Here is a 15,000-nt window from a genome sequence, read left to right as displayed (position 1 = left end):
GGTGTGTAGTTGTGTGAGTGTTATGGTGTGTAAGTGTAGTTGTGTGAGTGTTATGGTATAGTTGTGTGAGTGTTAATGTGTGAAGGTGTGCAGTTGTGTGAGTGTTAATGTGTGTAGTTGTATGTGTTATGGTGTGTAGTTGTGTGAGTGTTATGGTGTGTAAGTGTAGTTGTGTGAGTGTTATGGTGTAAGTGTGTAGTTGTGTGAATGTTATGGTGTAGTTGTGTGAGTGTTAATGTGTGTAGGTGTGCAGTTGTGTGAGTGTTAATGTGTGTAGTTGTGTGTTATGGTGTGTAGTTGTGTGTGTTATGGTGTGTAGTGTGTGTGTGTAGTTGTGTGTGTGTGTGAGTGTGTAGGTGTGTAGTTGTGTAAGTGTTAATTTTACACTGTGCAAACGCTTAGAAATAAACACTAAACCTGACTGTGTGCAGGGCTTAAACAAGTACAAAGTATGTGTGTGTGTGTGTGTGTGTGTGTGTGTGTGTGTGTGTGTGTGATTGTGTGTGATTGTGAGAGAGAGATAGTGTGAGTGTGAGAGAGAAGAGAGTGTGTGTGTTTGTGTGTGTGTGTGTGTGTGTGTGTGTGTGTGAGTGTGAGAGAGAGAGAGAGAGAGAGAGAGAGAGAGTGTGTGTGTGTGTGTGTGAGAGAGAGAGAGTGTGTGTGTGTGTATATGTATGTGTGAGAGAGAGAGTGATATTAGTGAAAAGTAGGAAGTGATGTCACAGCATTTATGATGAAAATGTAAATTTTTTCACGGTCACTAAAACAAATAAAACACACACACACACACACACACACACTCTCTCTCTCTCTCTCACAATCACACACACACACACACACACACACACACAAACACACTCTCTCTCTCTCTCTCTCTCTCACACTCACACACACACACACTGAATACTAACTTGAGTAGAATTGGCGAGTAGATGAGTTGTGGAATTCAGCAGCTTTGAGGCTCAATCATGAAATAAATCTACACTGGATTACACACTTAATCCCAATCAGACTACTTTTTAATCCAGAACAGAGAAGAACCTTGAAGTATATTTACCTCTTCCAATGAGGGAAGCTGGTACCGGTGGAGCAGTGCTGGAGGATCTCAGACAGCATGGTGCAGTGTGAGGTGTGATGAGGTCTCTGAGGTGAACATCGGTGTTTGGAATCTGATACGTGCAGCTACTGGAAGCCAGTGGAGGAGCAACAGTGGGGTGGTGTGGGAGAACTTGGGCAGATTTAACACAAGTTGTGCAGCTGCTTTTTGGATCATTTGAAGTGGATGAACAGCGTTCAGGGGAAGACCTGCCAGCAGAGAGCTGCAGTAGTCCAGTCTCCAAATGATTAGAGACTGAACAAGCACCTGGGCAGCCTGCGTGGAGAGAAATGTTCAAATCCTTCAGCTGTTGTAGAGAAGAAATTGACAAGAACGAACCACATTATCAGCATGTGAGGAGAAGGACAGGTGATGGTCCATAGTTACCCCAAGATTGCGAGCAGTGGCTGAAGGGGAAAGCAGAGAATCATGTTACCTGGTATGAGATTAATCATTGGTGCTCCTCTGCCCACTCTCCAGGACCAGTACCATATAAGAACCAGAAACCGGGCAGGAGAAATCACTGCTGACCCTCTGCACCCTGAACACAGCATCTTTCATCTAACCCTAACCCTACAGAACTCTGTTCACCAAAACTGTCAGACGCAGGAACAGTTTCTTTCCCAAGCAATCAGCCTCATTAACAGCTCACCATAATCATATTCCCTGCTCAGATCTATAAGTGCTGCACTATCAGAGCCGTCACTCAGCACATTATTATTATTATTATTATTATTATTATTATTATTATTATTATTATTATTATATGTTACACACTGTTACTGCTGTATATTGTACAAAGTTCTAAAGTAACTCTTTATCGTACCTGACGCACAAAACTGTCTTTACACCACCATGAACACACACTTTATATACATCACTCACATGTCTGTATTGTCTCACATGGTCTGTACTGTCTCACATGTCTGTATTGTCTCACATGTCTGTATTGTCTCACATGTCTGTATTGTCTTGTAGAGTCCAAGCTGAATGTACAGTGTTATTTATGTCTGTACTTTGAGAGTTGCTACAGCTGGAACCAAATTCCTTGTGTTTTTCAACACACCAATAAACCTGATTTTGATTCTGATTCTGATTTGCGACTTTCCAGGTAGGAAGCAAACCAGTCCCATGCTACTGAGGCTCCTGAGTGTGGACAAGAGAGTCTTATGGTTAACTGTGTCGAATGCTGCTGAAAGGTCGAGGAGGATGAGGAGGATGAGGAGGATACACACACACACACACACACACACACACACACACACAGTACACTATATTCAGGAACTCTGCAGTGAAATTACCCAAATGTGCTTCTTCTCTAACCCTCAGTCTAAGTGTAATTCACAGCGGTGTGTAGAACATCTCTGTACAAACATGTTACAGTTTCTCTGAGGACCGAGATTCCAAACACTGTTTCGGCCTGATCCAGCATGAGGAGCAGAAACTCCAGCCTTTATGGTGGAACTGTTTATGTTTGAGTGACAGATGATTCAAACCCTCAGGCCCACAGCCGGAGCGCGATTACGTCATGGCGCGGCGTGGCGTACGTAACGTAGCGTGCGCGTTCACATTTTGTGCAGCGGTGCTGCGTGCGCGCTCCAGAGCGGCTGTCGCGTGGTGCTGATCTGTGAGGGAGCTGCAGGCCGAGAGGAGCAGCGCGCGCGGTCCGGATCAAACTCACTGCACCGCAGGTCCAGGATTCAAGGAGAATCCGCCATTGTGCGGCTCTGAGCTACGACCAGAGGAGACCAGAGGAGCAGTGCTGAGGGACACACAGCAGAGGAACGTTTTCAGGATCCATCTGGAGAGCACATTCACGTCGGGTGAAAGGAGGAACGGAGACATGGCCACTCAGGTGGAGACACTCCTGCACACCACCACCAACACCACCAGCCCGACCCTGCACCAGCAGGACCTCCAGCAGGACCTACAACCTCCCATCACCCCGGAGACGAGCCCCAAGCAGGCCGGGAAGGAGAACACCCTGCAGGAGAACGAGAACTTGGTGGAGAAGAAGGAGTTCAAAGAGGCGCCTCCGCCCAAAGTCAACCCCTGGACCAAGAAGCTGAACTCGGTGACCGTGAACGGACAGAGCGCACCTGGTGAGCCACTTAACACCCCGGCGCAGGGGCATGGGCATGGGCAGGGGTAAACACCACAACGGGCCGGGGTTTGATAATGCTGAGGGGAAGATCATTCAGCAGCTGTCACAGCTCCGCTAGCATGCTTACTCTGCTAACAGCTAATCTCCCTCACACACACACGCGTATAGAGAGCTCTATCAGCATGTGTGCTGTTAGCTAGCTGATGCTAGTTCATGCTAACTGTGGCCTGTCTCGTGCTGTAACAATGGCGGACAGGCCTGCTAACGCTAACACATGCTAACTCTGCTAATTCCACACACTTCCACATCCTCATTGTGTGTGTTACAGACAGAGTTGCTGTGTGTGTGTATGTATGTGTGTGTTTGTTTGTTTATTTATTCTCCACATTTTGTTGAAGCTCTGAATCTATTCAGGGCGATTAGCCGTTGGAAAAAAATACCCGGATGAACTCCACGTGTTTGTGTGACGGCGCTCGCGCTGATCACGCACACACACACACACACACACACACCGCGTTTCAGTACAGGATAAATTTATAGTAGATATTTTCAGTAATAACCTGACAGTTTACACACACACAATGCTAACGGGTTAGCGTGTAGCTTTGCCCGACGTGTTTGTTTATATTGTTTAGCGTTACAGAGTTCTTGTACACGTGTGTGTGTGTGTGTGTGTGTGTGTGTGTGGTGTTATAACGTAGGAACTGCTCCTGTACAGAGTCAACCACGTGACTGAGCTAAAATCCTCATGTTTAGGGATGATGACACTTTAACTTTAACTGTGTGTGTGAGAGAAAGAGAGAGAGAGAGAGAGAGAGAGAGAGAGTGTGAGTGAGTGTGTTTGTGTGTTTACTTATCTGTGAAATCTGCACTGATCTTTGCTCAGTTAAACATCTGGCCACACACACACATATTAATAAGAATGTAGTCATTGATGTGGGATTTTGGTGTTTGTGTGTGTGTGTGCGTGTGTGTAAACCCCATGATGATGTAACAGAATCCTGTGCTCTTAATGGTCAGAAGGTGTTGATTAGGTCTCTAACAGTTGTTCTGACAGTGGTGCAGGGTTATAGTAACATGATCGGCCTGTTATCGTTTCCATGGAAACAGCACTTTCATGTCTCTGATGGTCACCTGATTGTGTGTGTGTGTGTGTGTGTGTGTGTGTGTGTGTGTGTGTGTGTGTGTGTATGCGGTGCAGCACTGATCCCAGATCTGGTTAAACATTTCTGTGCTACAGTGATGTAATGACACCCCCCCCCCCTTATATTTGATCATAAACACACCGGTGCCGGTCCGGTGCTGGTCCGGTGTACACAGTGAGCTGGGGTTGGTGTGATCATTCTGCTTGATGCTGAGAAGATGAGAGACTCGACAGTGTTGTACTAATGAGGTGGAAGTGCAGCTCTACATTTAAAGCATTTAGCAGATTCATTTATACTGAGAACTGAGCTGCTCTGGGGTTAGGGGCCTCGCTCAGGGGCCCAGGAGTGACCACTTGCTGTGGTGTGGTGTCTCTGAGGTCTGATCATCAGGGTTTTTAGTGAGGTTTAAATCAGTGATCAGTCCTGCTCTGATCAGACTCTTCTCCACACAGAGAGAGAAACTCTACCAAAACACCAGAGTAAAGACCTGAGCAGAGCCATTACGCTTTCACACGCCGATCACGTACAACACACGTGACCTTTCAGGAACACGCCCACACTGACACCTGTGTTCTCCACCTCAGAGGGATTGGAAATGCACAGGATTTGGTGTATTAAATGCATGCAGCACTTTCAGATATTTACATGCATGTGGGTGGGGCCTGGGGGACACACTACATTCCTTCTAGAGTGTGTGTGTGTGAGAGAGGAAAAGTGTTCATACACAGTGTATTTCCACCTGTAAGAATGACACCTTTCTGCTTTTACACTTATAGCTGATCCACCTGTGTGTGTGTGTGTGTGTGTGAGAGAGAGAGAGAGAGAGAGAGAGAGAGAGAGAGAGAGAGAGAGAGATCAGTTAAAGCATCCGCCCTGTACCTCTTTATCTGTGTGTGTATGGGCTGGGCAGATCTGTTGTTCACTGATCTCTCTCTCGCTCTGTGTGTGTGTGTGTGTGTGTGTGTGTGTGTGTGTGTGTGTGTGTGTGTGTGTGTGGAGATGGATTATGCTTTAACACTAAATTAATGTGAGTTTATTAGTGATTTTATTAAGTGGTGAAAACAGCAGAGGTGTGAGAACTAAACCATGAGGGACACCTGGTGCATGCTACACATGTACACACACACCTGCGCACTACACACACTGAGCCCAGAGGGACACGTGTTCACTCCACTCTAGAGAGAAATGTGTTTGACACGTGCACCACACACACAATGTAGAGAATTTAGATATTAGAACACCAGTTTAACCATGTGAGGAGTCTGAATTCACTGTGATCACACATGCAGTTTAATGGTGGAGGGGTGTGTGTGTGTGTGTGTGTGTGTGTGTGTATATTAATCTATATACTATAACCAGCTCAGGGACAAGGTCACAGCAAGGTCACAAGTGAAATTGTTTTTATCTGATTAGGTGAATTCATAATTATTAATATCTGATGTGTGTAAAAGCTGTGTGCAATGATCAGCTCTGAGTGAACACGATGGGGGGTGTGAGTGAGTGAGTGAGTGAGTGAGTGAGTGAGTGAGTGAGTGAGTGAGTGAGTGAGTGAGTGAGTGAGTGAGTGAGTGAGTGAGTGAGTGTGTGTGTGTGTGTGTGTGTGTGTGAGTGAGAGAGACAGTAAATATTAGTGCTGTATGTATTTATGTTGTTTGTATTTTCAGAGCAAACTGGACCAGCAAAGGTGGTGAGAGCGGGAAACCCCCGACCCAGGAGAGGAGGAAAGGTAGTGTGTACACACACACACTCACACACACACACACACACTCATTGCTGTGTGATGAGTAAGATTGTCCAGATTAGGAGTTGTACGAGCAGCTTGTGGATGTTGTGACATTTGCTTGTAGGTAATAAGTGCAGGTGTGAAGTGTGTGTGTGTGTGTGTGTGTGCATGTTTTTAAGGTTGGAGATTTCGGAGATGCGACCAACTGGCCGACACCTGGAGAAATTGCGACCAAGGAAGTGCAGGTCAGTGTTCACAAGAAAGTTACACGTATCACACTTCTTACTTTGTGTCCTGTGTTTAACACACACACACACACACACACACACACTTTACTGAGACACGCCCTGCTGTGATGCTGTGTAATGACGTTGGTAGTTTTACTATAACGGCACCTCCCCCGAGGAACACAGCCTTTAGAGTTACACAAGTCAGTGCAGTCTTAGTGCAGGAGGAGGTAAAACTCAAACCTGTGTCAAAATCAAACATGTGGATCAGGAATCGGATCGGCCGAGACCCGGGTTACCAACATCCTCCACAGGTATCATTAACAACAGGGTACTGGTGTAAACTGGGCTACTGCTGGATGAAGGAGGAGAAGGAGAGGAGGAAGACGTCTACAGAGACAGCAGGGAAAGGAGAAGTGGAGGAGAAGTGGAGGAGAAGTGGAGGAGAAGTGGAGGAGAAGTGGAGGAGAAGTGGAGGAGAGTGGAGGAGAGTGGAGGAGAGTGGAGGTTCGGTTGGTATTTTAAATGTTGGTACTATGACTGGTAAAGGGAGAGAGGGAGCTGATATGATGGAGAGGAGAAAGGTAGAGATGTTGTGTGTTCAGGAGACCAAGTGGAAAGAGATTAAGAGCAGGAACATTGGAGGTGTTTAAACTGTTCTATCATGGTGTGGATGGAAAGAGAAATGGTGTAGGGGGGATTCTGAAGGAAGAGAACAGTAAGAGTGTAGTGGAGGTGAAGAGAGTTTCTGATAGGGTGATGAATGTGAAGCTGGAAGATGAAGGCGTGATGATGATGAATGTCATCAGTGTTTATGCACTGGAGTGAGTTAGATGAAGTGGTAGAAGGTGAACGTAGAAATGAAAGATTGGTGATTGGGGCAGACTTTAATGGGCATGTAGGTGAAGGAACAGAGGTGATGAGGAGGTGATGGGTAGGTATGGTTTTAAGGAGAGGAATGTGGAAGGGCAGATGGTGGTAGATTTTGCTAAAAGGATGGAAATAGCAGTGGTGAACACGTATTTTAAGAAGAAGGAGGATCATAGGGTGACGTATAAGAGTGGAGGAAGGTGCACACAGGTGGATTATGTTCTATGTAGGAGATGCAACCTGAAGGAGATTGGAGACTGTAAGGTGTTGGCGGGGGACAGTGTAGCTAGACAGCATCGGATGGTGGTCTGTAGGATGGTTTTGGAGGTGAAGAAGAAGAGGAGGAGAGTGAGGACTGAAAGAAGAATAAGATGGTGGAAACTGAAGGAGGAAGACTGTAGTGTGAGATTCAGGAAGAGGTCAGACAGGAGCTCGGTGGTGGTGAAGAGGTGCTGGATGATTGGGAAACTACTGCAGGAGTGATGAGGGAGACAGATAGAAAGGTACTTGGTGTGACATCTGGAAATAGAAAGCAAGACAAAGAGACGTGGTGGTGGAATGAGGAAGTGCAGGAGAGCAGAAGGAGAAAGAGGTTGGAGAAACAGAATTGGGATCGACAGAGTGATGAGAAAAGTAGGCAGGAGAACAAGGAGCTGCAGCAGCAGGTGAAGAGGGATGTGGTGAAAGGTATATGAGGAGCTGAAGGAGAAGTTGGGCACTGAGGAAGGAGAAAAGGGTTTATACTGATTGTCCAGGCAGAGGGACCGAGCTGGGAAGGATGTGCTGTAAGTTAGAGCAATAAAGAATGGAGATGGAGTGAGGAGAGTGTGTTGAGAAGATGGAGGGAGTATTTTGAGCAGCTGATGAAGGAGAAAAATGAGAGAGAGAGAAGGTTGGATGGTGTGGAGATGTAAAGCAGGAAGTGGTCGTTTTGGAGACAAGATGAAGGAAAAGAGATTGAGATGGTTTGGACATCAACAGAGGAGGGACATGGGGTATATCAGTAGGAGGATGGATGAAGGAGGAAAAGAGGAAGACCAAGGAGTAGGTTTATGGATGTGGTGAAGGAAGACATGCAGGTAGTTGGTGTGAAAGAGGCAGATGTAGAGGACAGGGGGTATGGAGACGTATGATCTGCTGTGGCGCCTCCTAATGGAAGAAGCTGAAAGAAGATGCCCCTGAGGGTTTAATTCCTTTTATACTTTAATATTTAGAGTCTGATCCCCAACGTCTAAGACCACGATTCAATCTGGGAGTGTAAAACTGATCACAGTCAACCTGTGTGTAATACAATACTCTTTGTGTGTGTGTGTTTGTGTGTGTGTGCGCGTGCGTGCGTGCGTGCAGGGCTGCAAGAAGACTTCAGTGAAAAAGGAGTCTAAAGAGAAAAGGGACAACGAGGAGACTAAAGAGAACCAGAAGACCAAATCAGACGATTCAGGAGAGGAGAAGAATGGAGAGGAGGACTCTCACAAGAACAGTGCTCACAGGAAGAAAGGTGTGTTGCAGCAAATGTGTCAGGAGTTCCTACTTGCGTGTGTGTGTGTGTGTGTGTGTGTGTGTGTGTGTGTGTGTGTGTGTGTGTGTGTGTGTGTGTGGGGGTAAGTGCAGGGCTACGTCACTAACCAGCTTGAGTAGCTGTGGAGCTGCACTGCCACCTGCAGGATGTGTGTGGAGCTACATGGTGATGATGCCTGCAGGTTCTTCTGACTGCAGGACAGTAGCTCTGTAAAGTGGAGCAGGTCTGGAGAAGTGGATCTCCTGTTAGTTCCTGTTGAACAGTGGTCTATGGGATAGGGTTTAGTGTTATCGGATCAGATCCCACTCCATTCCCTGGACTGCTCTGCAGCAAGCATCTTGTCCATGTTATGTTCTATCTTCTTGAGGTAAAATGTGGAAATTTCAATGATTATTTATCCCTTTTTTTATTATAAGCAGGAAATAAACATAAGTGGGTTCCTCTAATGATCGAGGTAAAGTCTGAGGGACCACGAGAGCGCTCAGCCTCCAGGAACAACGCACGCCAGGGAGAAACTCCCAGAATGCACCACAACAACAGGAATGACCTCAGAGGTGAGACATGATCATCAGAGGTTTACCAGATGATGTCTGAGTTTGTTTGTGAAGGTGCGGCGATAACACTGAAGTGTGTGTGTGTGTGTGTGTGTGTGTGTGTGTGTGTGTGTGTGTGTGTAGACTGGCACAGTGGAAAATATGAGCGTGATCAGTTCCGAGACGATCATGATGAGGTTTCGAGTGTGAAGAGTGAGGGAGCCCCGTTCAGAGGAGGGTTTCGAGGACGAGGAAGAGGACGGGGACGTGGACGGGGACGTGGTCGGGGAGGAAGAGGTGTGTGTGAGAGAGCTTTTATAAAACGCACAATACTGGTATGCATTTGTAGTTTAACATAATTTAATAAATGCGGCAAATGTGAGAATATGGTGTGTGTGTGTGTGTGTGTGTGTGTCCCCTGCAGGTCATTATGACTATCAATATGGCTACAAGTATGAGGGGAAGGACGGCATATTCGACCCAAAATACGCTCAGTCAGTGACTTACTACTATGACAGCATGAGCAGTGCTGAACTGTACAGTGTGGACCAGGACCTGCTCAAAGAATACATCAAGAGACAGATGTGAGTACACGCTTGGGGGAGGGGGGATTATTATTATTTAGAATTCCATCACTTTTACTGACAAAACCGTAATAACTTAATTGTGTGTGCGCAGTGAGTACTACTTCAGTGTGGGGAATTTGGAACGAGATTTTTTTCTCAGGAGGAAAATGGATGAAGAAGGTTTCCTGCCTGTAGCCCTGATTGCTAGCTTCCACCGTGTTCAAGCACTCACCACTGACATCCAACTCATCACTGAGGTATCACCACTGACATCCACATCACCACCACACCACTGACCTCCACCACACCACTGACCTCCACATCACCACCACACCACTGACCTCTACATCACCACTAAGGTAACACCACTGACCTCCACATCACCACTGACCTCCACATCACCACCACACCACTGACCTCCACATCACCACCACACCACTGACATCCACATCACCACATCACCACCACACCACTGACATCCACATTACCACCACACCACTGACATCCACATTACCACCACACCACTGACATCCACATTACCACCACACCACTGACCTCCACATCACCACTGACCTCCACCACACCACTGACCTCCACATCACCACTGACATCCACATTACCACCACACCACTGACATCCACATCACCACCACACCACTGACCTCCACATCACCACTGACATCCACCACACCACTGACCTCCACATCACCACTGACATCCACATTACCACCACACCACTGACATCCACATTACCACCACACCACTGACCTCCACATTACCACCACACCCCACTGACCTCCACATCACCACTGACCTCCACCACACAACTGACCTCCACCACACAACTGACCTCCACATCACCACTGACCTCCACACACCACTGACCTCCATCACCACCACACCACTGACCTCCACATCACCACTGACATCCACATTACCACCACATCCACTGACATCCACATTACCACATCACCACCACATCACCACTGACATCCACATTACCACCACACCACTGACATCCACCAGTGTGTGTGTGTGGGGATAAGTGCAGGGCTACGTCACTAACCAGCTTGAGTAGCTGTGGAGCTGCACTGCCACCTGCAGGATGTGTGTGGAGCTACATGGTGATGATGCCTGCAGGTTCTTCTGACTGCAGGACAGTAGCTCTGTAAAGTGGAGCAGGTCTGGAGAAGTGGATCTCCTGTTAGTTCCTGTTGAACAGTGGTCTATGGGATAGGGTTTAGTGTTATCGGATCAGATCCCACTCCATTCCCTGGACTGCTCTGCAGCAAGCATCTTGTCCATGTTATGTTCTATCTTCTTGAGGTAAAATGTGGAAATTTCAATGATTATTTATCCCTTTTTTTTATTATAAGCAGGAAATAAACATAAGTGGGTTCCTCTAATGATCGAGGTAAAGTCTGAGGGACCACGAGAGCGCTCAGCCTCCAGGAACAACGCACGCCAGGGAGAAACTCCCAGAATGCACCACAACAACAGGAATGACCTCAGAGGTGAGACATGATCATCAGAGGTTTACCAGATGATGTCTGAGTTTGTTTGTGAAGGTGCGGCGATAACACTGAAGTGTGTGTGTGTGGGGATAAGTGCAGGGCTACGTCACTAACCAGCTTGAGTAGCTGTGGAGCTGCACTGCCACCTGCAGGATGTGTGTGGAGCTACATGGTGATGATGCCTGCAGGTTCTTCTGACTGCAGGACAGTAGCTCTGTAAAGTGGAGCAGGTCTGGAGAAGTGGATCTCCTGTTAGTTCCTGTTGAACAGTGGTCTATGGGATAGGGTTTAGTGTTATCGGATCAGATCCCACTCCATTCCCTGGACTGCTCTGCAGCAAGCATCTTGTCCATGTTATGTTCTATCTTCTTGAGGTAAAATGTGGAAATTTCAATGATTATTTATCCCTTTTTTATTATAAGCAGGAAATAAACATAAGTGGGTTCCTCTAATGATCGAGGTAAAGTCTGAGGGACCACGAGGCGCTCAGCCTCCAGGAACAACGCACGCCAGGAGAAACTCCCAGAATGCACCACAACAACAGGAATGACCTCAGAGGTGAGACATGATCATCAGAGGTTTACCAGATGATGTCTGAGTTTGTTTGTGAAGGTGCGGCGATAACACTGAAGTGTGTGTGTGTGTGTGTGTGTGTGTGTGTGTGTGTGTTCAGGATCGTTCGTGTTCTGTCATCACCACCACACCACTGACCTCTACATCACCACTAAGGTAACACCACTGACCTCCACATCACCACTGACCTCCACATCACCACCACACCACTGACCTCCACATCACCACCACACCACTGACATCCACATCACCACCACACCACTGACATCCACATTACCACCACACCACTGACATCCACATTACCACCACACCACTGACATCCACATTACCACCACACCACTGACCTCCACATCACCACTGACCTCCACCACACCACTGACCTCCACATCACCACTGACATCCACATTACCACCACACCACTGACATCCACATCACCACCACACCACTGACCTCCACATCACCACTGACATCCACCACACCACTGACCTCCACATCACCACTGACATCCACATTACCACCACACACCACTGACATCCACATTACCACCACACCACTGACCTCCACATTACCACCACACCACTGACCTCCACATCACCACTGACCTCCACCACACAACTGACCTCCACCACACAACTGACCTCCACATCACCACTGACCTCCACCACACCACTGACCTCCATCACCACCACACCACTGACCTCCACATCACCACTGACATCCACATTACCACCACATCCCACTGACATCCACATTACCACCACACCACTGACCTCCACATCACCACTGACATCCACATTACCACCACACCACTGACATCCACATCACCACCACACCACTGACCTCCACATCACCAATGACATCCACATTACCACCACACCACTGACCTCCACCACACCACTGACCTCCATCACCACCACACCACTGACCTCCACATCACCACTGACCTCCACATCACCACACCACTGACCTCCACATCACCACTGACCTCCACATCACCACTGACATCCACATCACCACCACACCACTGACCTCCACCACACCACTGACCTCTATCACCACCACACCACTGACCTCCACATCACCACTGACATCCACATTACCACCACACCACTGACATCCACATCACCACCACACCACTGACCTCCACATCACCACTGACATCCACATTACCACCACACCACTGACATCCACATTACCACACACCACTGACATCCACATTACCACCACACCACTGACATCCACATCACCACCACACCACTGACCTCCACATCACCACTGACATCCACATTACCACCACACCACTGACATCCACATTACCACCACACCACTGACCTCCACCACACCACTGACCTCCACATTACCACCACACCACTGACATCCACATTACCACCACACCACTGACCTCCACCACACCACTGACCTCCACCTCACCACCACACCACTGACCTCCACATCACCACTGACATCCACATTACCACATCACCACTGACCTCCACATCACCACTGACCTCCACATCACCACTGACCTCCATGTCACCACCACACCACTGACCTCCACATCACCACATCACCACTGACCTCCACATCACCACTGACCTCCACATCACCACTGACCTCCACATCACCACCACACCCCACTGACCTCCACCACACCACTGACCTCCACCACCACTGACCTCCACCACACCACTGACCTCCACATCACCACTGACATCCACATTACCACATCACCACTGACCTCCACCACACCACTGACCTCCACATCACCACCACATCACCACCACACCACTGACCTCCACATCACCACCACACCACTGACCTCTACATCACCACTAAGGTAACACCACTGACATCTATCTTGTGTAGAGTGCAGATTGTTGTATGTACAGAACACCGAGTTTAATAAGAAACTTTATAACATTGATTCTACTGTGAACTTCCACGTGTTAAACACTAATATTGTGAGTCTGCATGTGAAATTGTTTAACTTTCAACAGAACAAAGGAAACAAATCATATCTTTTATTCAGGTCTTTTTTATTTGTTTAGCACTTTTTACTGTGTGTGTGTGTGTGTGTGTGTGTGTGTGTGTGTGTGTGTGTGTGTGTGTGATTTCAGGCTCTAAAGGACAGTAAGGAGGTAGAGATTATTGATCTGAAGATCAGGTGTAAAGAGGAACCGGGGAAATGGCCTCTTCCAGGATTAGCGTTTCCTGAACACACACACACCGACTTTTCCCAACTCATCAACTGTCCTGAGTTCATCCCCCGCAAATCAGGAGACACAGGTAACGCACGCACACACACACACACACACACACACACACACACACACACACACACTCATCTATGATTTAATGTTATGACTCGATAAAGGTCCGTGGTAGCTAGCTGTGTGTGTGTGTGTGTGTGTGTGTGTGTGTGTGTGTTCAGGATCGTTCCGTGTTCTGTCTGCAACTGAGCAGAAGCAGGATGAAGTGTGTAACCTGAAGACGATGCCAAAGGGTTTATCAGCGAGTCTCCCTGACCTCGACTCTGAGTGCTGGATAGAAGTGAAGAAACGTCCGCGCCCCTCCCCCGCCAGACCCAAAGTACACACACACATACACAAACTCACCATCACTCACACACACATACACAAACTCACCATCACTCACACACACATACACAAACTCACCATCACTCTCACATACACACATACACAAACTCACCATCACTCTCACACACACACACACAACTCACTCTCACACACTCACACACACACTCACTCTCACACACACACACACACACAACTCACTCTCACACACTCACACACAAACTCACCATCACTCACACACTCACACACACTCACCATCACTCACACACACACACACAACTCACTCTCACACACACTCACACACACTCACCATCACTCACACACTCACACAAACTCACTCTCACACACACTCACACACAACTCACTCACACACACACACAAACTCACCATCACTCACACACACATACACAAACTCACTCTCACAAACTCACCATCACTCTCACACACACACACACAAACTCACTCTCACACACACACACACACAACTCACTCTCACACACACAAACTCACCATCACTCACACACACACACAAACTCA

The 15,000-nt window shown here is 47.6% G+C and overlaps 1 protein-coding gene across 3 annotated transcripts in view; it reads left to right on the top strand.

Moving 5' to 3' along the window:
• Positions 1–2,675: 2,675 nt before the first annotated feature.
• The window catches only part of larp1 (La ribonucleoprotein 1, translational regulator), a 19,692-nt gene continuing 7,367 nt past the window's right edge, over positions 2,676–15,000 (top strand). For 2 of the 3 annotated variants that reach the window (XM_046867888.1, XM_046867886.1), the window contains exons 1-10: positions 2,676–3,198; positions 6,010–6,071; positions 6,248–6,313; positions 8,513–8,663; positions 9,101–9,238; positions 9,362–9,514; positions 9,642–9,801; positions 9,896–10,040; positions 13,987–14,155; positions 14,301–14,458. In XM_046867888.1, the coding sequence (XP_046723844.1) occupies positions 2,940–3,198; positions 6,010–6,071; positions 6,248–6,313; positions 8,513–8,663; positions 9,101–9,238; positions 9,362–9,514; positions 9,642–9,801; positions 9,896–10,040; positions 13,987–14,155; positions 14,301–14,458 (1,461 nt within the window). In that variant the 5' untranslated portion in view covers positions 2,676–2,939. The remainder of the gene's footprint in view (positions 3,199–6,009; positions 6,072–6,247; positions 6,314–8,512; positions 8,664–9,100; positions 9,239–9,361; positions 9,515–9,641; positions 9,802–9,895; positions 10,041–13,986; positions 14,156–14,300; positions 14,459–15,000) is intronic. The other variant, XM_046867887.1, reaches the window with a different exon arrangement.

The sequence above is a fragment of the Silurus meridionalis genome, chromosome 15, assembly GCF_014805685.1.
Source record: "Silurus meridionalis isolate SWU-2019-XX chromosome 15, ASM1480568v1, whole genome shotgun sequence".
NCBI classification, from domain to species: Eukaryota; Metazoa; Chordata; class Actinopteri; order Siluriformes; family Siluridae; genus Silurus; species Silurus meridionalis.
The sequence above is the reverse complement of the archived record's forward strand: the minus strand, read 5'-3'. Positions and strand labels throughout refer to the sequence as shown.